This window comes from Vanessa cardui, chromosome 7 (assembly GCF_905220365.1).
Source record: "Vanessa cardui chromosome 7, ilVanCard2.1, whole genome shotgun sequence".
Lineage (NCBI taxonomy): Eukaryota > Metazoa > Arthropoda > Insecta > Lepidoptera > Nymphalidae > Vanessa > Vanessa cardui.
This window is the reverse complement of record NC_061129.1, coordinates 2566659-2594230: the sequence shown is the minus strand read 5'-3', so window position 1 is coordinate 2594230 and position 27572 is coordinate 2566659. Positions and strand designations below refer to the sequence as shown.

At 33.0% G+C, this 27572-nt stretch overlaps 1 protein-coding gene across 6 annotated transcripts in view; it reads left to right on the top strand.

Moving 5' to 3' along the window:
* Positions 1-24004, top strand: part of LOC124531396 (RNA pseudouridylate synthase domain-containing protein 2-like) — a 444799-nt gene extending 420795 nt beyond the window's left edge. For 5 of the 6 annotated variants that reach the window (XM_047105967.1, XM_047105968.1, XM_047105965.1 and 2 more), the window contains 12 exons: positions 1500-1586; positions 7636-7723; positions 9093-9315; positions 10681-10768; positions 14595-14703; positions 15350-15461; positions 16062-16258; positions 16648-16845; positions 17249-17344; positions 17765-17862; positions 18137-18361; positions 20468-24004. In XM_047105967.1, coding sequence (XP_046961923.1) covers positions 1500-1586; positions 7636-7723; positions 9093-9315; positions 10681-10768; positions 14595-14703; positions 15350-15461; positions 16062-16258; positions 16648-16845; positions 17249-17344; positions 17765-17862; positions 18137-18361; positions 20468-20542 — 1596 coding nt within the window. In that variant the 3' untranslated portion in view covers positions 20543-24004. Of the gene's footprint in view, positions 1-1499; positions 1587-7635; positions 7724-9092; positions 9316-10680; positions 10769-13655; positions 13744-14594; positions 14704-15349; positions 15462-16061; positions 16259-16647; positions 16846-17248; positions 17345-17764; positions 17863-18136; positions 18362-20467 lie in introns of all 6 variants that reach the window. The other variant, XM_047105966.1, reaches the window with a different exon arrangement.
* The last annotated feature ends 3568 nt before the right edge of the window (positions 24005-27572 follow it).

The window sequence follows — 27572 nt, the reverse complement described above, 5'->3', positions numbered from 1 at the left end:
TCATTCCGAAAGCACACTCATCCTTGAAATCAGAACACAGCTATAAATACCGTTTGTGTACCGATACAATTTTGAGGTCCTCTTCAAATATTCAACAATAACATACCACAGCCGATATCATGACCCTTTCATTGGAGTCAACCTCCGATGTAAATGAATTTCATTTAATAATTATAAAAGCATTCACTTATTAATAAATTCAAAATACGTACAACATAAAGCATCGGTTTTGTAAGTATCCTGAAATCAGTGAGCCTTTTGTGAAATTTTCATAATAGATCGATTATTCCTAACGCGCATTATAAACTATAAAAGTCATTCTATGAAACTGTTAAGAAATAAACGTATGATTACATTTTTTAAATTTCATTTTCGAACAAGTCATTTATAAAATTGCTAAACGGAATAAAACATTACATCGAGACATGACTACCCATAGAATTATATTTATCAATTTCTAATACATTAATTCGGATTAAGCTATTAAGCGACGGATCCCTCGCTCCGGTCGCAAGGCTCCCGGGGGTATAAATCGAGCAAATGAAAGAATTTTTCTTATATTTTCCACCGATGAAATTCTAACCAGACTTTGAGCGTATCCTTAAGGGGATTCAACGTTCGTTGTGTTCGCTAAGCACATCTACAATCGTATAAAGCGTAAACCCTAAAATAGATTTGATATTTTCGTAACTATATTTTAGAACCGTCTCGTATTTATTGACTGATATTTTTTTTTCGTATATATACTTTGATCTTATCTAGATTTTGTAATGAAATGTTTCTAAATTTTATGCACCTATGTCACAATTAATAATAATAATACAATATGATACTTAAAATTTTGCATTGTATAATCAACCACTATTCTGCACGTCGTGGTAGGGCTTTGTGCAAGCCTGCTGGGTTGGTACCACACACTTATATTCTACCGCCAAGTAGCAATTGTTTTTATTGTTGTGTTCCAGTGTTGAGCGTGAGTGAGTCAGTGTAACTACAGACTCAATGACCCAATAACATAGTTGCCAAGGCAGACGGCGCGATGGAGCAAAGGCATGACTAAAATTTCTTACCGTGCCAATACATATGCCACTAGCCCGTTCGCCTATGTCATAAAATATTTACATCATGATAAATACAAGTAAACACTTAACTTACTTAGTTATTGAAACTATTTACAAAAGTATAATTACACTATATATACACGTATATTATATAATTCATAATTTTGTTTACATAATTTATAATTCTAAGTTGTAAAGAAACTTGTATTTCTAGCAGGATATATGTACATTTATACGTATAAATAAATTAATAGGTGAAATACGTATATGTATATACTTTAGCATTCAATGGAAGTTTAAATTTAATTTATTTTCTAATTACTGTTTAAAAAACTCATAAAAGATTTTCATTTATAGAGTTTTTTCTTTCGGCAAACATGCCATATTTTTTATTTTATAGATTTATCTCGAAATTTAATAGCTTTTTCTTTGTTACAGGGAGAAAAAGACAACAACAAGAACTGCATACTATCCTGCGAGAAAAGAAAAGCCGAGGACTCGGATGTCAACAAAGACTTAAAGAAGGTTGGTTTATGGTCGTTTGAAACTTGCAACTACGTTCCTTGGGTGCGCTTAGTATAATGTATATCGCGATGAAAGCGCTTTAAGATATAAAAACATTCGTATAAATCCATTTGAATAGAAATATTTTATTCATTTATTAAATAATATTTTAAAAAAATCATAAAATGCGCTTGATCTTAGGGGCTTAATTTGTGTTCTAGCTAGGTACCAGTTATCGTAAACTTTACTGACAAATATTATTGTCATCTGGTAGAGCAAATGAGCCAATGGAACAACAGGCACAAGATATATAACATCTTAAATGATATTGGTGATGATACAGATGGTATTGGTGATGTACGCCATAGTTAATATATGATGACCACTTACCATCAGGTACCATTGTCCCTCCGACTCACTATTAAAAACTCTTTTTAATGGAACGATACATATGGTACGCAAATATTATTTATATAAATATAAACAGTAATGATTGTTGAATAATTATTAATAATTAAAAAATTAAGCACATTATACACTGTCAAATTATGAATAGCTGTTATACAAATCCTTACCGTGAGCTCGACCATTTCTAGCAAGAATGCTTGCGGTATTTCCCCGTTGTATCGATTATCCGGGAGAAATATTAAACCAGCCCTCTCGTCCGTGGGGACAATAAAACAGGTGTCGTGTGATAAAGGAACGTTCTGACAATATTTCTCTAAAGTCCTGATGCTCGAAAAAGAGTAACTACTGAGTTTCTTGCCGGTTCTTCTCTTAATTGTAAAATGACGATTCAAAAGTGCTTGTAAAGCCTACTTGAATAAAGTTTATTTTGATTTTGATTTTATCCAATCAAATTAAGTAAATATTGTTTTGGTATTAAATTAAAATGTTTTTTTTTTGGTCTAAGATGACCCAGTACTTTGATCGCGTGCATCTTAACTGATGATTGCGAGTTCAAGCCCAGGCAGGCACCACTATATATAAGTGCTTAATTGTGTTTATAATTCATCTCATGCTCCGCGGTAAAGGAAAACATCGTGACGAAACCTGCATATGTCTAATTTCATCGAAATTCTGCCACATGTGCATTCCACCAACCGACATTGGAACCGCGTGGTGGAATATGTTCCAAACCCTCTCCTTTGTGAGAGAGGAGGCCTTAGCCCAGCAGTGGGAAATTTACAGGCTGTTACTGTTTTTTTTACACAATATCGAATCGTGAACTTATAAAACTGCAGTCTTACTGCAGTGAAGCCTAAAAAGGTTGATTCATGATTTACGAAATATATAGGTATGTATATATATATATACATATGTATGGTCATTTGTTCCAACCTATCATCAACTTCGCGAATGAGATGTAGTCAGAAGCGTCTTGATTCGCGTATAAAATAATGTGACGTCACAAAAAATCCAATATGGCGGCCACTGAAGGACATAAAATGCTCTATTTAAATAAATAAGTTTGCATACGTAATATATACATTGTTAACTTTGTCGTAATTGAATAAAAGCACTCAGCGACGATACGTATATGTAATAAAGACATTTCATTTACTTCGATGTACATTAAGGTTGGAATACACTTTCAATGGTTTCGATCACGCGACCCATCGGCTGATACAATCGACCACCAAGAGGGGAATCGGCTTGCAAACAATTTAATAACGTATTACAAAGGCGTAAGATTCAATTTCAAATGACGATGTTGTAATTGAAGTAGACCGTGCGAAGTGTTCTTTTATGTACTGATATAAATGCTTCGTGCTACATAAATATTGAACTTAAGACTGCATAACATTGACAAAACACCTAAAACTAACCTATTAATATGAAATAAAGTCTCTCGCAGAGTATACCTCTCTTTTGTAAGGTTTCCTAACTTTCTTATTACTAGCGACCCGCAGTTTTGTACCCGTACGAAGTCGTCGCACGGGTACAAAACTGATACTAAATATACTACAGAATTTGCTTATTTACGACATCTCATTACAAACTTCTAAAATGATCAGTGTTTCTTTACTATATTGTCCATGTATTATATACAAAACTTCTTGTATATAATACATGCACATCCTTTCGAATCACTCTATCTATTAAAAAACCGCATCAAAATCCATTACGTAGTTTTAAAGATTTAAGCATACAAATAGGCCATAGGGACAGAGAAAGCGACTTCGTGTCAAATTATTTAGTGATGAAACGGTAGTCACTGTTAGTCATACAAAACAATAATTGATTAAATATTACATATATTTGGAAGCTACTGGTTATCCTTCTGATACTTATTGAATTTTAAAAATGGCATTCTTGGGCAAACTTTGCAAAGAATAAATTAACTTAAAATTAGTGTATCTACAGGCACATCGGACATAACATTTTAGCTCCCAAGGTTGGTGGCGCATAGACGATGTAAGGAATAGTTAATATTTCTTACAGCGTCATTGTCTATGGGTGATGGTGAACACTTACCATCTGGTGACCCATATGCTCGTCCGCTAACCTATACCAAAGAAAAGAAAAAATAAAAAATTAAATTGAAAAAATTTCAGAAACCCCCGCCACAAAAAACATAAGCTACCTTTAAAAAGTAAAAAATAATAAAAGAAAATTAATCCGAAAGTACCTATATGTATAAGTTTGTATTAATATTTAAAAAAAACCGCCCCTAATTAATTAGTGTCACATACTTACCTATCTCATCTTTCATGTTTGTTGCTTAGATTAGTAATTTTTAATTTTGGTTAATAGTTAGTAATTTAGTTTTAGAGTGGTCCCCCGAATTTTTTTTACTACTTACATTGGATCGGAGTAATGTATGTGATGTTGTCTCGTATTTATTTAATAAACGACTAATCGTTATTCTTTGTTTTGTATAAACGGGAAGTTTAATCGAAACTATTTGTATGATTTAGTCATTTTATATCTGAACACCAATTCTATTAATATCTGCACTAAATCATACAAGAGAGAAACATCGAAAACAATGGCGAAAAAAAAAACAACCGAACGCATCGTTCGAATAAATGGCAGCAAAGCCAATTGCCACATATTTTAAACTCATGAAATGTTTTAAATGCACAACGGGGCCTTTCAATTGCACGCATCCCAAGGCACTCTGCCAAATAGTTGGCACGAATCAATTTATATCAATCATATATGTCGTTCGTTTAGGACACTCGTTTGAAGTTCTAATCGTCTATCGTCGATTGTTAACCGGTTCAATTATCGGTTTATTTTTAACCGGTTGCCAACCGTGGCTTCGCTCACGTTTCATAGGTTGGTCTTTAAGCGTTGGGCACAAAAATGGTATATATAAAATAAATAAATAATAATAAATATGAGACAACATCACTCTGATCCCAATGTAAGTAGTTAAAGCACTTGTGTTATGGAAAATCAGAAGTAACGACGGTACCACAAACACCTAGACAAAAGACAACAATAATGATAATCTACATCGAGTCGGCCGGGAATCGAACCCGGGACCTCGGAGTGGCGTACCCATGAAAACCGGTGTACACACCAGTCGACCACGGAGGTCGTCAAAATAGTACTAGCAATTTTCCTAAATTAATTATGAAATTACTAATATTCTACTTTACTCCTTTTAAGCTGTTCTGTTGTGTTAGGAGTGGGTTTGTCAATAGCCCAAAGGTCAGGATCGATCCCGCGACTTACATCGCTAGGCGGTTTGTTAACCATTGCGCTAATGCAAAATAAATTTCATCGAATTCGCTGAAAAAAAAATAGATAGGGATACCTATTTATAATATTAGTATAGATAACATAGATGTCCTTAAGTTAAAAAGATAAAAGAAATGCGAGAAAGAAAAAGTCTTTTGTGTCACCTCCCATGTTCAGGCCGCTTTTTTTTTCATTATGAAAACTCTGGAGTTGAGATTCATTTTTTTCTCCTACTTAATTTAAATACATTCCTTTTCTTGAAGTTCGTTATAATTTTGGCACAACCTTGATTTTTGATTTGGTTATTTTAAGTCGTATTACATGATTTGTTTATTTACATTAGAATTATTAACTATACGCAAATAATAATCCAAAATAGGTAAAATAAAATAGGAGGAATGAGGACCATGTTGTCAGGACAACCAAAGAAATAATTGATAAATTTTGCCGAGACGATATGACTGGAAATAATGACTTGTGGAATGAAAAAGATATTCTGCGCTGACCTCAAGTAAAATTGGGAAAAAAGTACACAATAGTTATTCCACTGGCTTACTTACTCAAACCTGTACATACCAATGTATATTGTAGCTGTTTGAAAGTGGAATAATTGATGACCGAAACAAATCCAAAATTTAGTCCTCTGTCAAAACATAGTTAATGTGTAAAATCAAAACGGACGTTACGCAGAATATTTTATCCGTAATTTATAACGTTAATCCATTTAATATTCGCTGACAGAATCGGTCGGATGTTCGATGAATATTTTCGGAAATTTATCAAAATCTTTTAATCCCGTATCGACGATGTTTACGGTACCGAAAATAGACCGCTTAATTTGATTTTTCACCGAATTATTTAGCGCTCGATCCTTCGATGATCAATTTTTTTTTTTCATGTAACTTGTCTTTGTTCATTTGCCTAAAATTTGGATTTTAGATATATCATTTATTATACTGATAATATATTGCGTTTTTAATTCATCTCGAGCTGGGCGGTGAAGGAAATCATCGTGAGAGACCTGCATGTGTCAAAATTTCAACGAAATTCTGCCACATATGAATCCACCAACCCGCATTATCAGTGGAATATGCTCATAATCATCTCCTCAAAGGGAGAGGAGGCCTTTGCCTAGTAGTAGGCAATTTATGGGCTGTTATTATTTATTTATTTATTTTTTCAATATTATTATTATTTTATATTCAATCCTCTAACGTCGTATCTAACAGCACCAAAGGGTACCATTAAGTTTCAGAATTGAGTTTAGAACCGAACTATGGAAGATATGGGATTTACCAATTTCAATGATGGGTACTTCTTGCAGTTCCATTAACTAAGGGTGATGCTGACCACTCACTGAGGTCCTTCCTAACATAAATCCAAACAATATATAATATGTAACAATTCGTCCGCGAAGTGAAGACACGTACAATGGAATGAGTAAAAAAATCTCATGCCGAGCAGATTGTTTCGTTTTAAAAAAAACTTTTCTCATTTCGCCGACGGCTCTTAGAAAACTTTTTATAAGCGTTTCTCCCCAACAATGCGAATATTCTGTCAATCCAATATGCTATAAGGATTATTTTTAAGAGAGCGAGCAGGAAACCGTTTCATCGGTATGTTTATAATAATCCTCTTTCGTTCTGATAAATATTCGTGGCATAATCGCCTTTTAACACGGCGTTATGTGGCTTCTCTAATTATTGCATATCAGATTTCACTTTTAAATTAAAATGTTGGTGCGTAAGGCGAGTAAATCACAGTGAACATTTTGGTGACTTATTTCACTCTTTAAATATGTGTGTAACAACATGAAAATATAGACTCTTATATGTACGTGTATATATGTATATGTTTCGTTACTGGGTTCAATTGTGAAAGCTATGAGCTATGTCTGTTCAGAATATTGACCTTTTGTAAGAAGTCTTAGGTCATGGTAGTTTTACTTTGGCTCCAATGAAATACTAAATTCTGCAACATGTGTATTTTACCAACCCGCATTGGAACAGCGTGGTGGAATATGTTCCAAACCTTCTCCTCAAAAAGGAGAGGAGGCCTTAGTCCAGCAGTAAGAAATTTACAGGCTGTTGTTATTGTATATATTACTAAATCAATCAATAGAAAGCTGACGACAAATAACCGATCAGAATATTGGCCCTTTGTGAGAAGTCTTATATTACATTAGCTTTTCTTTGGCTCCAGTGAGATTCAATCTGATAGATCTACATATATGAACCACATATAAACGCGAAAGACAAGTACTTTAATTACTGTGTAATTCATTTTTGGTTACATATGGGGTGATTATCAAATTATATGTAATAAATAATATCTAATATTGTACCTGCAAATTCTTACAAATATTACTTTGTTACAGGCAAAACTAGAAACAAAGGCGTTGAAAGCGAAAAGGCCCGGCTTTACAGACGACAGATACAACGAAACATCTTATTACATTGAAAATGGTGAGCATATTAGACGCTTAAATAATTATAACTGACTCTAAGACGCATTTCAAATATTTATTCGGCTTAATTAATTATTATTATTAATTTAAGAGCTGAGGTGGCCCAGTGGTTAGAACGCGTGCGTCTTAACCGATGATTGCATTAAATGTGTTCGAAACTCTCTCCTTAATGGAAGATGAGGTCTTATCCCATCAGTAGGAAATTTACAGGCTGTTACTTTAATTATTCATTGTCATGTTTTCTTTTACTACAGTTGTTTGACGTAATTTTTTCCATTATTGTTGTCTGTCGGATTATTTGAAAATCCGTCTGTGATACCATAATCTTTATCGTCAACATTGTCTTGATTTTCACTCACTTCTGGAGGCCACTTTAGGATGTTTTTAGTGACATGTGCCAATTGTCAAATTCCCATGCCAATTGCATCCATTGATCAAATGTCAATCAATATTTTTTTTCGATTTTAAGGTGGACCAGTATAATTAATATGAGAGACTATATGAGCGTTTCTCTCCAGTGTTGGTTGATGGCTCATTGATTCTGTAATTAATAATAATAATACTCGTATAATAATTTATTTATTGGTGCAAAGTAAATATTTCAAAAATAAGCTTATGTATGTATATGAGTATACAAAATAAGTATGACTTGGCTTTATCCTTTATGAGTTATCAAGATAATCTGTAACAGGTTAGGTTAGGTTATTAATATGTACTTTTGCACCAATAATTAAATAATAACAATATTGTTATTATAAATGATATAAACTAAAGTTAATGTCAGTGGGCGATAATTATCACTTAATAATGATCTTCAGGATAATGTAAAAATTCTTTAAGAAATATCACTTTATTTGTTGTAGTTGTGTGAGTTTACACACACATCTACCTTAATTCATGCTTGTAAAAATAAGCGATAAGATGTGCGAAATAAAAATTCATATCTTGTTCGGAGCTGCAAGCATATAATGCATTCGGCTTGACCTAGAACAGCGAAGTTTGAGGTCAATATTAAAAATTAAGGAACCGCAAATTGAATTTTTAGTACCACAGGTACATTTCTAAGACGAGTTGTTATAACTTTTATGGTTAATTTAATTCCGTCATATACGAGAACAGGTATCGCTCTAGAAATTTGTTTTTGCATTTCAAATCGAGATCATATTTAATAAAATATGCTCAGTCTTATTTTAAATTGATTAAGTATTCATCGAAGCGTCGTCGTCTATATTTAAAATGACGTGTTAATTAATATTCAACGAAAGTAATCTAATTTGTAGTTTGATAATTAAAATTTAAGACTGTAAATAAAATTTAAAAATTATTCAATGTATATTTTACGTCAATTTTATTATTTAAACTTACAGGTCTCAGGAAAGTCTATCCTTATTACTTTACGTTTACGACATTCACCAAAGGAAGATGGGTCGGAGAGAAAATCCTCGATGTCTTCGCGAGGGAATTCAGGGCTCATCCTGCTGCTGAGTACGAGAGGTGCATCAGGGCTGGCACTCTCACGGTCAACTACGAAAGGGTCGACCCTGACTACCGGCTCAAACATAACGACTTACTCGCCAACGTCGTTCATAGGTATTGCTACAGTCTCTATTATACCCCATCCTATAGCTATGGCTACTCTTGTAGATAGCTTACAAGATATAGTTTATTGTTTGGCACATCATTTAAAACTCTAATTTAAATTATCAAATGTTCACATGAAACATTTGTCACGACACAACGTTACCTAGATGAGTATTACAACGGAAACTATGGACTTAACTATTATTATTAACAATTTTCCATCTTTTATTATTAACTTACGAGGGAACTGTTATATCGAACCGGTGTTGTGCTTTGAATTATTTTCGTGATACGATACTAACAACTGTCGAAGAAATTCTATCACCGAAATTAATTCATAGTTCGTTATTTGGCCTTACTGTATTAGATTATCTTGAAGCTTGTCTGTATATACAAGCCTTTATATTGGTATTTAGTATAATGAAATTGAATTTAAATTTAAAAATCGAATGAGCACCGGATGAGCATGCGAGTGCACAGAAATTATTCTTATACCTTACCGACACAAAAAGGATTTACTGCCGATTCGAATTTTCCTTTAACAAGTACTTTTGTATACGTGTTGTCTCCTGTTTCGTTTATTCACGACATGTTTTTTTTTTGGTGAGATAAAGTCCCAGAATCATTTCATGAGGTTGTTTGTCTCTATATATAACCTAAAATTCTCAACAGCTCTTCATCGAAGTATTGAGTTTAGTGAACATTATCAAATTTAAAAGAGACAAGGAACCGTTGAAATCAATTATCTAACATATATTTGACATCGCCCGCGCATGTCCATTTGATTCGATTCGTGTTATCTGTATTTCATACACGAGATCAGATTAATGGTACTAGTTAAGTTGTATCCTGAGCAACATGTTTGCATTATTATATCTTATGATACCACCTGCGTAATCTGCTCTTCCATTACGAGGATTATTAATAAATCCCGCTATCATTCGTTAAAATCTGTTCCCACATACATCAATGAGAGATTATCTCGAGATTATCCATACTGGAATGCAAACAATATCTATTTACATATAGTTTTGCAGAGATGGCAGATACTTAAACGGTTCTCGTTTTAATCGTGATATATTAAGATTTATGTTGCTTGGATCTGAAATTTGTTTTTGAAATTGATGAATATAATTATGAAACAACACATTTATTGGCAATATACAATATACTATAAAAGGCAATATATAACTTTTTAAAAATTTAATAAATAAGGCATTTCTCAAATGTATATAAAATTCTTCTTGCTATTCGGGAAGTATTGGAGGTGGTATCTTGAAATGCAACATGTTCAACCCAAAAAAAAACACTAGACTTGTCCATGCTCAGAATCCGTGGCAATGAGCCGACGGCCTGACGTATGTATCGTTGCAGGCACGAAGTACCAGTGACCAGCCAACCGATCACCCTCGTTCATATCGACGAGGACATTGTGGTTGTCAACAAACCAGCCTCTATCCCCGTAAGTGGCAATTGAGACAGCCATGTTATGTTCGCTTCTACCATGCTCAATGTTTTCCTAAGTTTGCACCTATCCCGAAGCAATGCTTTCTTCTACTTCACTTTATGAATGCTTCAACTTAGACTTTCGTGGTTAAAGGTAGACAGATCTTCGCTAAGGTAAGTGATTAGTATAATTTTTATATCTAACACCACATAAAACTGATCTAGGTACACCATATATTACATACACGACTAACAATTAAATTCACAAAGCCTTTTGGGTCTCATAATACTCTCGACGATGTGTGTAAAACGAGCCGAAAACCGCTTTTCCTGCCGGTAAAGGCTAGAATCTCTCAAAGTCCTCGTCTTTACGCAAAGTGCTGCCTTTAACAAGAAATAATCTTGAACACTCGGTGATGGAGTACTTCTAATATTGCGATGTTACGAAACGGCGGCGTTCTGTAATACGAAGGAAAATAGCCACTCTGAAATATATAGACGAATAACATTTCTGAATATTCTGACGGCTCATTTTATTAGAACTATTCCTTTACTTCATTCGGATGAAATGGAGTCCAGGTAAAAATACTCAAGATTTGGATCTGAAAAGCGTTCAGAGTAAAATACTATTGCTCAATATTTGCATTCAACTTTTCATCGATTACTTACTGAGTCAATGGTCGCGTCAAATATTTTGCGCGGAGTAAAGATATTCGTACGATTTTTGCTTTACGATCAGTTTCCTCGATATTATTTTATCGCATCACGCTTTAGCTGATTTGAATACAAAGAGTACATATTCGACTGTGTTATATCATACCGTTGGGGATTTATGAAAGTCGTAAAACACAAAACCGTTTCACTAGTCTTTGTTTCGTTTCAGTGAAATTTAAAAAAAAATAAATTTTATCTCATCGCAGACTCTCTACTGAATTTACTATAAACTATACAATATCGGATGAAAATATAGAAACGAGAATAAATTATTCGTTTATAAAGTTGAAAACTTCTCGATATTTACTAACAATTTGAATTCGTTAAAACATTACGTTTTGTATTACATTTAAAGTGATTTCGTCCAAGTGTTTCGCTTGCAATAAATTCACATCAAATCGTTGATCTTGTCGAAATAAATTGACTATTATTATTATCGCCTTGAAATTTATCATTCATGATTTAAAAGTGCAACATTCAACCAATCTTGTGTTACAAATTAACGATCATAAAAGAGGTTATTTAATAGGTACATTTCACAAAATAATACATCAAGTTATATTGAAAGAATACATATTAAGAAATAACACATCTCGCATATTTATGACCTCATAAAAGACCCAGCGTTCTATATTTATAACAAGACTTTTTCCTCGGACATGCCTTTCAAGATTCGACCTGAGGCGTATTTAATAAAGTAGTGTAATCAAGGTGAAACGATAAGAAGAAATTCTTCTGCCCAAAGGCGTGATGTGATGTCTTTGTTGTTTATTATTCTTAAAAAAAACGGTTTTTTTATTCTATGTTAGCACCGAGTGACTGACTGTGTCCAATTATCTTGATTGATGCTATCCCCACTATGGGAGGTCTCGGACTACGGGAATAATCGTAAAGTGATATATTGTTGCAATTCATTTACAATGTTCAGAGATGGGTGATTTTTAAAAATCAATCAAATTAAAATTTTTATTTTTGTCTTATCTCGATGAGAAATCTACTTTAGTTTCATATTATAATAATCTGATCGCATTATTAGAACATTCCATAATTATATAACTTTTTTTTTATTCACGACTTTCAAATACACGCAAACTGTCAAACATAAACACAAATTATGACAAATATTATGAAATCATAATTAAATTTATAATTGTTAAACTATACCTTATAAAATATCTGTTAAATATATTCGTGTTATTTGTACCCTTAGAATAGTACCTTGAAGCCTCCTGTGCGCTTAATATTAAATTTTACTATGGTGTTGCTGAGCACTTGGGTTACATTAAATTCATTTAATGATATTATAAGCATTTTATACAGTGAACATCGTTCTAATCTATTTATGCGCTAGGCTTAGATCGTCACCTCTTTTGTATCAATGAACGTTATCTTTGTTCTTATTAATTTATGTTCTCCTGGTAACAATTATTTCATTTGCATCGCCTTCACATATACTCTTACATACAAATTGTTACAGTGTTCCCTTTTCAATGTTTTCAATATTTGCCCTCACCTGACCCAAATAAGTTGATGACACAGCAATAGCGATTTTATGTTAATTGCGAATTTTGTTCGTTCAATTGAAACAGTTCTATAATCAAAATTCTCTGTTTGACGATTTCGCTTCATTCGTTCAATTCATTCATCTAAATTGAATAACCTGTTATTTAATTTTAAATCATTGGCAAGATTTATTATATAATTACTTATATGATTGACAATAATTACAAAATTATTAGTAATAATGTCTAATTTAAAGCGGATCGCCAAACAAAGACCAAAGTTATTTAGTATTCCGGTTCCTTGATTCCTTATTATATATTATGCGTATCTCTTTTAATTTTTTTATCGTAGCTTGCTTGTTTACTATAAATTAAATATCGGAACTGACTTCATATTTGACTATGTCCAATCCAATGTATCTAGGATTTCTATAGTTTTAGCTTAATATCAGCAGAATTTTAGTAACAGATTTGCGAATGTTTCACGTTTTATTTTATCTATTTATTTTAATATAAGGTTCGCAACAGAACCACCAGCAGACATAATAAAATTAAGAGAATATCTAAAACGATTTACATATAAATAAAAATATTTAAAAATGATTTTTATAACAATATCGATGTCGTGATCCCCAAAGGCAACATCATAGGGCTTGTTAATATAATATTCTGTCCATGGCGGGCCAGGCACGAGACGCCAGTCCTCGCTAGTCCCTTGCGCATCATACACGTGGATGAAGAACTTCTCGTGCTAGACAAGCCTTGCTCGTTGCCGGTGAGTCAACGTTAAGACCGTTTGATTTTACGTCAGGCTCTGGTTCGATGAGAAATATCCTTTCTGAATTCAATGATCTCCCGACGAAATTTGATCATAATGAATCTTTATGATATGCAGTACGTGATCTAAATGTTACTGATGGTGAATTTGGATTTTGTCGTTTCAAAATAAAAGTTGATTTATTATTTTCGCTACCAGAGCCTGGCATGAATTGTGATCCGCACAAAAAGTTTGGAACGATGATATCTAAGTCTCTCAAAATCCCACTTGTAAGTGATAACGCGAGTCTAATGAATGTCTTGATATAGTTTTCTTATTTAACGCAGGATTAACCGTGCTGTGACGTTTTAATGATTCTCTTTTCAAATTTAAAAAATCAATACACGTTTACGTAATTGAATTGAGGATCAAGCCATTAGGTTTTTCTTTTATATCTACTAAAATATAAAATTTTAAATTATCTTATTTTAAAACATTTTTTAACATTTCGTTTATGAACACGATTGATTTTGCATGAGCACTGGTAATGTATTCTTAATAAATTGTAAACCTACATTAGGAGTAGAGACAGCAACACATTTTTTTATTAATTCTGCCTGTACACACTGCTTTGTATTAATATTGGCTGCTGAAAATGCTTTCTTAAATGCACATAATTTATATGATTTTATAAAATAAACTATAAATTAAATAAATTAATAAATATCAATTAAATAAAATTTATTTTATTATTTTTATCTTATGATGTTTACTTGAGATTTTATTGTGTCTTGTTCAAATATATTTTTTTTTATTGTCGTTGTAAAGCTATGTTTATCAAGTTATAGTATCGATAATTGACTCAACAGGTGCATCCCTGCGGTCGATATCGGCACAATACTGTTGTGTTTATACTCGCTAAGGAATATAACCTCAAAAACTTAAGGACCATTCACAGACTGGACAGACTAACGTCAGGTAAGCATATGATTTTGAACCTTAACTCGTCAGAAACAGATATTTTTTTAGTTATATAAGAAATATTTTAAACACTGATGATGTAAGATATTCTATTGAACTGGCAAATAGGCTACTTGGTGGGAAAGAGTCGCTACTTTCAATAGACATGGGTACTTTAAGGAATAATCAACATTTCTTATTTGGCCAATGTACCAACCCTGGGAACTAAGATGTTATGTCCTTCGCGTCCTTTCTTACATTACTTCACTCACCCTTCAAACCGGAACACAATAATACAACGTATTGCAAACCCAGACAAAATGGCGCACAACCTACAACTAAAATATTCTCATATATGCCGATATATACTCCAAAATATATCTTCTATATATATAATAATATTGGTGTGTCTGTAACATTTAAATAATCGTTTTTGATTTTTTTCTTTTTCGTCTGTCTGTCTGTTTGCTCCGGATAATCTCTGAAACGTCTGAACCAATTTTGACGATATTTTCATTGACAGATAGCTGATGTAATAAAAACTTGGCTGCAAAATTAACGTTTTAGTTGAATTCAACTACCCACGAAGTCGCGGGCTCATCTAGTTTATCCACAGAAGTGTAACATTTCTAACAATAATATTTATTAAAATCAATGCAATCAGGTCTCCTATTATTCGGAAGGAGTCCGAAGAAGGCGAGGCAAATGGAACATCAGATAAGGAATCGTCAGGTGCAGAAGGAGTACGTCTGTCGAGTGGACGGCGAGTTCCCGGAGTGAGTTTGCACAGTTAATTTGAATAAATATTACTTGCAACGTTTGTTTGCATTGATAACAGATCAGATTATCAATTAGGTCTAAATGTCAACATTGAGATTTATTCAGTATTGATGATAGTTTTGATATTATTATTATTCGTGTTGATTTCATTCGTGATAAATTGGTACGATATTGTCAGAATATTGACTGTAAAATAAATAAACCTATAATTTATACCATTAGTCATAACGCTATCGATGATAAATATGTGGGTGCGATCAAAACATGCATTGAGTGTTATATTTAGAATAATATACGATGCTAAAATATTAATTTCATATGTTGTATTGGTCATTGGTGGTATATGTAAGTTTGGTCGTCATATATCTATACTAACTGGTATTTCTTAAGGGTAAACTACTGAAACTACTATGATGAAATTTGATGAAGCAAACTCGAACCAAAGAGGTCCTTCCTTAGGGTTCAACTTTAGGCTACTTTTTGTTTCTAACATCTGACGATGATCTCCTTAAACTTAAGTGACTCTTCGGCGACAAACAGTACAGAATAATAATCTACTTATAGTGTTTTGCTTAAAGATATATATTTTTGTCCAGGGAGGAAATCGAATGTCTAGAACCAATAGAAGTGGTGAGCTACAAGATCGGTGTATGTAAGGTTTCGCCGAAGGGCAAGGATTGTTCGACGGTCTTCAAGCGTCTGGGATACAACGTTGCAGCGAACACGAGCGTTGTTCTTTGTCGGCCGAAGACAGGCAGAATGCATCAAATCAGAGTGCACTTGCAATATTTAGGTAAGAGCATTATATATTTATTTCCATCTGTGATTTCTTCAATAACATCTCTTAAAGGTTTGTTTTCATAAAATAGTTCCTATATTTTACTACGAGTGACTCGTTGGTCTAATCACGTGTCTAACTTCAACGCATTGCCCTGAGAGTTACCAAATGAAAATGCCAGTAAAAATTGTTTTTTTTTTGTCCAGAAACTATATCAGAGTACGATTTTTTGTAGATTCTAGTCTATCTTTCCGTTTGTCGAACTATATTAACGTAGGAATTCATTTTTTTTTTTTGTATAGTGCACTTGTGTTTGTGTACATATAATAAATTATTGGCGGCAATTCTGTCAGGAGGATTTTATAATTATTACTATTTTATTCAATTTTTGTTTGTTTCCACAGGTTACCCTGTTGTCAACGATCCTCTATACAATCACCCTGTATTCGGTCCTATCCGAGGAAAGGGCGGCGACACGGGAGGAAAGACAGACGAACAACTCGTGAGAGACCTCATCGCCATACACAACGCTGAGAATTGGCTCGGAGTAGATGCAGCTGATGACGACCTGCTGTTTTCAAAACCCGCTTCGGATGACAAAGGTATGAGATTTACACGACATACATTTTTAAAAACAGAAATCATTACATAGTATAAAACATAGTCGCTTTCCGCTGTCTATCCCTATGCATGCTAAGATCTTCAAAATTACGCAACGGATTTTAATGCAGTTTTTAATAGATAGAGTGTTTAATAGATAGAGTGATACGAGAGGAAGTTGTTTGTATAATACATGGACAATATAGTAAAGGAACAAGAAAAAAAACTGTAGTATATTTAGTATCACCATTGCACTTGTGCGAAGCCGGGTCGCTAGTAATCTATAAATCAATTTATTAATTAAATTTGTATAGTAGCCTCACTTTTAACCTCAATCTACTGTCTTTTTTGAAACTACTACTACTGTATCTAATGGATATTATAATATTCATTGTTTGTCCTTAGTTGGCGAGGATGAATGCGAAGGTCCAGCTTCAAGGGAATCATCGCCTAGATTGGAGTCACCAGCTCCTGGTTTGACACCATCAACAATTATGACGCGTAAGTTGTATACGTTTGATACTGTATGATTTATTCATAGAATTCGTGCTTGTCTTTTTATTGATAGTTTTTTGAGCCTCTTCTTCATCTTAACCAAAGATTACGGGTCCAACCCAGGCAAGCCCCACTGAATATTTATGTACTTAATTTGTGTTTCATTTTCATTTTCATTTCATCTTGTGCTCGGCGGTGAAGGAAAACATCGTGAACAAACCTGCATGTGTCTAATTTCATAGGAATTCTGCCACACGTCTATGACATCAACACGCAATAAAATAGCCTTGTGGAATATATTCCAAACCTACCCCTTAAAGAGAGAGGAGACCTTAGCCCAGCAGTGAGAAATTTACAGGCCTGTTCATTTCTTAATCATAATGTCATAGATACAATGCTGTCTTCAAAGTAATGTTTTTCACACAGCGACGTTGGCGAGTCCGTCAAGTGCGTCGGAGGCGCCGGGCGGCGTGCCCTCCCCCGCGCCCTCTCCCGAACTAACTGATGACTCCAGTGACGCCAAGGCATGTACCTATATACCATATACAGATGTACATATGTGTATTCGAAAAACTGTTCTCGTCGAAAATAACGATCTTAATACTGAATAGAATTAAAATCATCTAAAAGTCTTATTTAAGTAACTCAAAATGAAATTGATCATCGGTATTTAATCGGTTAAAAATGTTTTCCATATTCCCGGAACCATATTATATGCATAACATTTGCTGATATTTGGCTTTTGTATGCGTTATAATATGAAATTCGCGTTGTTAAAATTTATTTTTCCTTCAACAGTCAGATAAAGTGACAGTGGCTACCCAAACTGGCTGCTCACCTGCCATCGTAAGGACGAGTTCCAACAACCCCGGCAGCGCAACCAGCGTGACCACTGGCACGGCTGGTAGCTCTACCGGCACGGACGCGCTCACGCCTGACCCGCACTGCTACGAGTGTCGCGTCAGATACAGGGACCCAAGACCAAGAGACTTGGTCATGTATCTACACGCTTGGAAGTACAAGGTAAGCCCTTAAACTTACCTTTAAGATAAAATTATCAAACTTGAAAATTATTTCAACAAACAAAAATAAATATAAATATAAATAATTATGAGACAACACCACATAAATTACTCTGATCCCAATGTAAGTAGCTGAAGCACTTGTGTTATGGAAATCAGAAGTAACGACGGTACCAGAAACACGCAGACCCAAGACAACATAGAAAACTAATGGTAATCTACATCAATTCGGCCAGGAATCGAACCCAGGACTTCATTGGCGTACCCATGAAAACTGGTGTCGCACCACTCGACCATGGAGGTCGTAGATAAACTATATAAAATACTATGTTTTTATCTGTTGACAAGACAAATTGTCTCAAAATTTCCTTGTCCAATACAATATGTATTGTTGACCGAAAAATTAGCCATCGGGTCCTGGTCAGAAGTCATATCTATGATTGTTTTTCAGAATATAAATGTGTATTAAAGCTTAAAGGTCAACTAGATAATGTCTAGTAGTTCTTAGGTAATGTTAGAATTTTGCTGATGAAGACAACAACAATTGTTTTTTTTTACAATTTCGTATGACATATAAAAATTACATATGTAACATATAACGTAACTGTCCGAAATTAGTCTACAGGTATTTACTTCTACCACACTTTATTATAGTCTAGAATTCTCTGAAATGTCCCATAATTATGGCCATCATCCCTCATAACATGGGGTGCACTTTTCAGGTTATTTCGCAACGCGTTTTATGAAATCTTGCAAACGTACAACAAATCATTATTTATTAAGTTCGCGTTTCATTTTAAAATTGTTTCCAATTGGAATATCCCCAAAGGCTTTAAACTAAATTGTGTAAGTTAATATGAACTGTTTATGACTCTCGCCTCAATGACCACTTTATCTTTTAAAAGATGAACATTAAAAGTACTTTCATTAAAATATAAAAATCAACTATTGTAAAATACGTCGAATTCATAACTATTTATTTGATTATCATTCATAGCTATTTGATCAAGTAGTTATATAATGTCCCAAGATTAACAATTCACTTCGTAAATATTTCCAGATGAATTTAATGATACAATTATTAAATTGCTTACTTGTAGGAATTACTAAAAAAATCTCATTGATCCGCTGAATATTGAAATAAAATGAGGGTCGTAATAAATTTAGAAACAGTTTCTTAAACATTTTTTTCGAATTCTCCAATTGTTGGTGTAGACGGTGCTTAAATTGCTCTCGATGCGAGACTATATATCATGACTATTTGGTTGATACTCTTCAAAATGACTTTTTCATTCAGATCTGATGGTGATTAGACAAATTGTGTCACGAAAACTGCCAATCATGAAACTAATACTTGATCCCTTATCCTGGTATTAATATTGACTCACTCAACTTTCGAACTGAAATAACAATACAAAGCTTTTTAACAGTACATTAAATTTCAGAATTAGATATACTAAAATCCAATATTGTATTAAAACTATATTCGAAAGTATGGAATCAAGAGACCGATAAATAGAAAACACAGTCATACATATTCTGCAAGTTTATGCGATATATCGTTTTAAAATAAGTGAACTAGTTCAAAAGGCAGCGGTCGATTTAGACAAGGTTGTAGCGAGCCGTATGTCTGAGTGCCTTGAACATTCTGTATAAACTTTATACGACTTCAGATTAAAGCCGCTGGGAATGGTCCGTTTGAATTTACTTCGACGCGAAACTGTAACGTAATAAACAAAGTATAAATGGACAACATAAAAATCAAATGAAATAGTCTTTAAATCAAAGGATATAGAGTTGTTAATAAGAATCTCTACAAATTAAAGTCACTTCATAAAGCACATCTATCGTCATAAATTAAGTCAAGAGGGTAGAAATAAATCTGTATACATACATATATGTTATCGTAAAAGTATCTAATGTTATAATTGATGAGTTCTTTCTCGTTTTAAGGTACAAATTCTTTCTCGATTATTTAACAAATAATCACAGTTATATAAGAACGGCCAAAGACAAAATTGTTTAATACAATAATAACATAAAATTATTAAATAAGTCTTATTGTTACATTTGACATCAGATCATTTACAATCCAATTTCTGTTCAGGGGCCCGGCTGGGAATACGAGACGGAGCTTCCACAATGGGCCAGCATCGATTGGGAGGAGCCGGACAGTTCATAGTTACAGGTCTTGACACCACTGCAGAAGCGCCTCGCTTCATCTCTATACATAACCAACCAACCAATTAAGTGAACATCGGACTTATCAACAAAGACGGTATCGTTTATAGCAATGTTTAATTAACTAAGTGTGATCGATGTAACAGTATATCTGATGAAATGTCTGTAATTAAAGTTAGTAGTAACATTATCGATGATAATATCGAGATGATCGAAGTAAAACACAAATTAGATCTAGTTGAATTAAACACGGAAGTTATAATTGATAATGACAAAGAAGACTTCAGTATAATGATTATTACAAATGTTAAAAATAGATGTTTTGATGCAGAGGCGCTTTCCGCAGGAACTCGGGTTCTAACGAGCCTTAAACGAAACGTAATTAAACTATCAACACCAGTAAATACTTGGCTGTTATACGTCAGTGCTGAGGCGGTTTTGTAATTTAGTTTAAGAATAGCGTAAGTGAATATTGTTTTACATGCATTCATTGCACTTTTCGTATTTCGTTTTCTTTCTTACCCTACATTATTCTAGTGACCCTCTTAGTACTTCGGAATTTTTATTTCGTCTAGCGTTTAATGTTTTAGATTTTACTTTGTCACTTCAGTTCCTATCGGTCTAGGTTGTTTCTTAACGCTTTTTGTAGCGTAGATTTAAGGGATGATAAAAATTTTTGTAAAAATATCAATACCATTAAAATAGATTTATCGCTTAAACGAGGCAGGGTCTGAACCACGATTATAAATTAATATATTATCATCGATGTTTTTCTCATTACCGAAATGATGATCGATATCATCGTCAAAATTATCATTTTAATCGAAATTTTTAATTTCTGTCTTTATTTTGAAATTCTTACACTGCTTACGCGTAAGTCCGTTTTTTATATAAAAACATAGATACAATGTGTTGTATATTCAGATAGAATATCTTAGAGAAAATGTTGACTGTTTATCAGTCATATTAAAAATTTCGGACCACTGCAGTATTTTATTAAAAAAAATCGTAAATAGGACCACTGTTTATAGAAAGGCTATCTCTGTAATATAAAACGCGTTTACAAATAAATGCATAATTAAGAATAAACGCCGTAATACCGTGAACGATAGAGACGCTGTAATGTTTTTGGCTTCCATAGTTTCGATTAGACTGTATAGGTGTCCTCGGAAAATTTTGTACTTTAAATAAATAAATTAAAAAAATACATATTATAATCGCGTTTTTTCACTTCTCACAAGTCTACCTTCACGCGTCCGTTGACCTTCGATCTGGTGATCAACATTCGAAGTGTGATATGCATTTATTTAATATAATTCGCTTGCAATTGTCCTCTGTCAAAGATCATCGATATGATTTCATTTCCGTTTATAACCAAAGCAATAGGTGTATCCAAAGAGGGATGTTTTGATGCGAAGTGAGATTCGGTTTGGGAGCAGATCGAAGCAGCAGATTTAAAGACATGAGTAAGAGTTTTGTTTTGTTTTCATAATTCATAAGTTTTGCGTGTTTCTAGACGATAAGTGTTGCCAGTTTCGGACGTGGCCCGAATTCTAACGGATCGTTAGTATCGCAATCGAATCGAAATCGAAATTAAATCGGTTATTAATCGAGCTATTTTACAAACGCACGGTCCGGTTGCGGTTCGGAATACATTGGTGAACGTATCACTAACGTTAGTAGAATTGCCCCCTCTATTATCGTAATAATGGATTGTTTTGAACATATACAACGGAAATTACTTTAGCAAAATAATCATTCGATTCATCGTCGCTGGTTTATTTATTAGATTAGTTAGTATTAAAATATAAAAGACAATTCTTATTAACTCTAAAAATATTTTCACGAGCTTTCATATAAATTAATTCTATGGAAAATTATATATTTTTCTTACTCGTAGCGTAGTTGTAGCGTGCGTACTATCTATATATTTATTTATAAACCCGTACGTGTGTTTAAAATTCACTTCGGAGTAAGTGATGTTTTTATTCATTTTCACATTAAAACCTTTTTGTTCGAAACTATGACGTCATGACCGGAAAAAATTAACTTACTCCGATACACTGTTGCTATATAATGTACGAATGTGTATGCTTCATATTGGTGTGCCATTAAATTTCCTTGAAATCTCTTTCGTTAATCCAACTGTCGTAATATTGGGATCAAATTTTGTAAGCTTTGAATGGGGTTCGTTTAAAAAAATATATATTCAAAAAAAGAACGTCGATTCTAATAAATTTCAAAAGATTTTGTATTAGTTCAACAAAAACCGTAAAATATAATTGAATAATTATACTTCTTTACAATGACATCGGTAAAAATAATGGTTGAATTTAAAAAAAATAAAATAAAAGGGTAGCGTGTAAAAAATATTTATAATCTGTGGCATATCACGAAACGCGAAGCTGATTTGACTTGATAGAAGTCAAATGAGCTTCACATGTGAACATTGTTGTATTTTTATATAGTCGGTAAGATTGTTCATATACATTGTGTTATATGTATAATTATATGTAATGATGGCGAAAATAACGATTATATTACTGGCTGTACAATAAGACGTTGCGATTTTTTGTCGCGAAAAAAATATATAATTTCAAAATAATATACACAGCCTCATTTTTTTAAATCATTGCCTTTTTATATTTTCTGCTTTTTATTGAAACGTTTCGTCGCCTCATTTTATTCGTTTATTAATAAGAATTTCATGTGCCTTCTCAAAATAAATTTAAATATAAAAATGTAAAAATATGTTTTTCATTACAGTTATTTGTAATTGTTACAAGTTTTTAAAATGTAGGTATTGTATTTGGCACGACGATTTTTATTGTAAAGTGTGACTAGAATTTACCTTTGTTACATCTTAAGAACAACGACGGTACTGGCAACTTTTTTTTTATACCAGACCAAAAAAAAATAATTGCGGACATTAAAAAAAAGTTAATAAATTGTTTTAAAAAATATCGACTATGTATTTTATGAATTAAATTCTATAAGAATAATTAGAGATTAAAGAAAAAAATTACATTAAAAATTATGAAACAACTTTTTTTTTTTTTTTTTTATTTATGTCATAATTTAAATTAATAAAGATCCACACCGTCTTTGTTCTAAGATTACGATTCGATTGTTCTAGAAAGCGAAACCGTAACGCATAATTTGAATTTCGTTCTGGTCACACTGAAATTCGATTTCGGCACGAATCAATATAGTAAATATGTTTTGCATAGTGTTGTATGTTATTTATATTATTACTAACACCAATGCGATATAAATAAAAAGAGTTTGTTGTTTAAATATCGATTTTTTTTTTGTATAATTTGAACGACGACGACATGAAAGACATTTTATTTTGTATAAGTATTGGTAATTAAGGTTATAATAGCGTTTCCTTCTTTAGATTCGTGTTATGATAATTCATGTTTCCACTTAAAATTAATTAGAATTAAATTCATCTTTGACACACATTGTTTTATTGAAATACCCTCTAAAATATAGATTTACGTAAGTATATAACTCATTTTAATATTTAATTTTTTTAACAGAGAGTCTACTACTATTGTGCCCTTAAAATTAAATTAAGCCTGCAATCTCGACCGCACCGTTCAATCTCCATCGTGTCTTCTCCATCGCACGTGACATTGGCGAAATGATCTGTGCCCTCTTGGCACAAATAAAAGTTATAATAAAAAAAAATGATGACGTCATTGGGAATCACATGGATTTTTTTATAATGGCAACACAAAGTTGTCTTTTCTTCAAAGGAGTGTTTATATTTTTACCGGCCTACAGTCTATCACAAACACAACCTCTAAGAATACCATACAAAGAAAAAAAAACTTGGAAATACCTACAAAATCAATACTTCTTTGTTCAATGAATGTTACCGAAATTTATTGTTTGACATTTTCGTAATTAAAAATTAAATATAGGTATCTTATTGATGGAATTATTTAATAATTTTAAATTTCACAGTGCCGGATAAAAGCGACTTCTGTATAAGTAGGTCTCCTGGATAACATAGTCTGAGTATTTCATAGTCATATTTCTTGACAACATGAATTATGAACATTTATTAGACCCATGATCTTTAGATTTATGTTTTCACTTATTAATAATGTTATCAACAACAACAACAGCCTGTAAATTCCCACTGCTGGGCTAATGGCCTCCTCTCCCTTTGAGGAGAAGGTTTTGGAACATATTCCACCACGCTGTTCCAATGCGGGTTGGTGGAATACACATGTGGCAGAATTTCTATGAATTTTGTCACATGCAGGTTTCCTCACGATGTTTTCCTTCACCGCTGAGCACGAGATGAATTATAAAGACAAATTAAGCACATGAATCAGCGGTGCTTGCCTGGGTTCGAACCCGCAATCAACGGTTAAGATGCACGCGTTCTAACCACTGGGCCATCTCGACTCCTCAATTATCATAAAAATAACATAAGAAGGTCTTCCAAATTAATATCAATTTTTAAAATAAAAGTAAATTACTGTAATTTTCGATTTATAATCAAAACCAAAAATCAAAATAAACTTTATTCAAGTGGGCTTCTACAAGCACTTTTGGATCGCCATTTAACAAATTAAGTGAAGCTACCACCGGTTCGGAAAGTAGATTCTACCGAGAAGAATCGGCAAGAAACTCAGTAGTTTTTCTTTTTCAACATTTAAAAAATACAATCATATTAGTTAAATACAATTATATATGTATGGATATTTTTATCATCTACAAAATCTTGTATCGAATAATATGCCCTTTTTTACCAATGTACTTTTTATAAACGATTTGAATTTACGAAACGGCAAAGTTAAAAATGTCTGTATATAATTCACTTTCGTTCTATTCTAAAATTCATCAGTATGTATTTATTAACTAGCCTTTTTAAGAATTCCATTGAACACACAGGTGTTTTATGCATAACGTTGGTAATCCATAATAATACCAGTATGTCCATAATAAGTCTATTTGTGTGCAAATAAAGGATACAACGTATAAATGTATTAGAGAAAATCGACATTTCTTCGAAGGAAAAAATATCTTAAAAACCAGCGCGAATACTCAAATCATATCTTCACAATCTACTGTTTACAGTTGGTGGCAAAGCAAAATAAACTTTATGGTTTTAGTTATAAGGTTCTCTATAATGTTTTGAATATGTTTGTGCTTGATTTATCTAGGGGATAGGTTGGAAGTACGAAGGCGTTATCCGCAAGGCATAAAATGATGGTGGAATTATTTTGTATCGAAAAACAGTCTGTTTCGATAGTAGTTTTTTTATAAATAGTACTCTATTATATTTTAATGACTTAAAAATATAAAAAACGCTTTTTTTTAATAAGTAAGTTATTTTAGTTTTTTCAAAACCTTATCAACAACAACAACAACAACAACAACCTGTAAATTCCCACTGCTGGGATAAATGCCTCCTCTCCCTTTGAGGAGAAGGTTTGGAACATATTCCACCATGCTGTTCCAATGCGGGTTGGTGGAATATACATGTGGCAGAAATTCTATGAAATTTGTCACATGCAGGTTTCCTCACGATGTTTTCCTTCACCGCTGAGCACGAGATGAATTATAAGACAAATTAAGCACATGAATGAGCGGTGCTTGCCTGGGTTTGAACCCGCAATTAGCGGTTAATATGCGCGCATTCTTACCACTGGGCCATCTCGCATCGATCCTTATCAAATTATAATATCTAATATGGAATTATTGTATGGCACTTATAATTATCAAGTATGTATGTTTCACTTTTTTAAATTTGCCCCAAAATTAAATTCACAAATGATTACTGACCCAGTATAAGTAAAGATGTACTTACTATAAGAGTTCAACTTATATTGTTTGGGCAAGGTTGTGAAAAGTTCGCAAAATTTAATGACGTATAATAACAGCTAAATCAATATAATAAGAAAATTATAATAAATTTTAATTGCCCAGAAACACAGTGACCCACTGTCGATAAAGATGTCCTTGCAATGGGAGGTCAACTTATATTGTTTGTGCAAAACTGTCAAAACTTGACAAAACATTAGTGGCCTTTAATAAGAGCTATAACACTAACGAGTAAAGATGATAAATATCGAATTGTGCAGGAATACAGTCCTCAAGTCATGCTCTAATGCAAGTGCCTTATTCACTTACTTTGATAATCTGATGGAGTTATTTAACACGAATTAAGAGAGTCAAATATAAGAACCAATAGCTTATGTGCTTTCCAAGGTACTGGTAACAGCTTCTAACTTCAACGCGTCAGGTTGGATGGGATTAAACCCAGAACCTGCATCCTGATGCTACAGCTACATCTTGTGAGATACTTATTTCTATAAATAAGAATAGCATTTCTTATGTATTTGGTACAAAAATTGTTACGATCAGATGAAGTGTTTAATAATAATCATAAAGGCATGCCGACGTACAAAAAATAAATTAAAAAGCTTCTAGTACAGTGCATTACCTAAGAGGAATCAATGTACGAGAATATATTTTTAGCACGAACTCATACCTTACTCGTGGGAACGTATATATTATATAAAATCTTAGTAACAGTCTGTAAATTTCCCACTGCTGGGATAAGGCCTCCTCTTCCATTAAGGAGAGGGTTTGCAACATTATCCACTACGCTGTTCCAATGCGGGTTGGTGTAATGCACATGTAGCAGAATTTCGATGAAATTAGACACATACAGGTTTCCTCACGATGTTTTCCTTCACCGCCGAGCTCGAGATGAATTATAAACACATATTAAGCACATATATATATATAGTGGTGCTTGCCTGGATTTGTCCACGCATCATCGGTTAAGATGCACGCGTTCTAACCACTGGGCCATCTCAGCTCATTATAAATCTTATGTAAATTAATTTTATTTTTATCTATCAAAACCTTGTTTCAATCTTTGTCACACTAAAATTGTTTAACAGATGTGAATCAAACTCTGGTGGTATTATCTATGGAACGCTAGACATTATTTCTACTTCCAATATTTTATGTTATATAATAGTAGCGACCTACCCCGG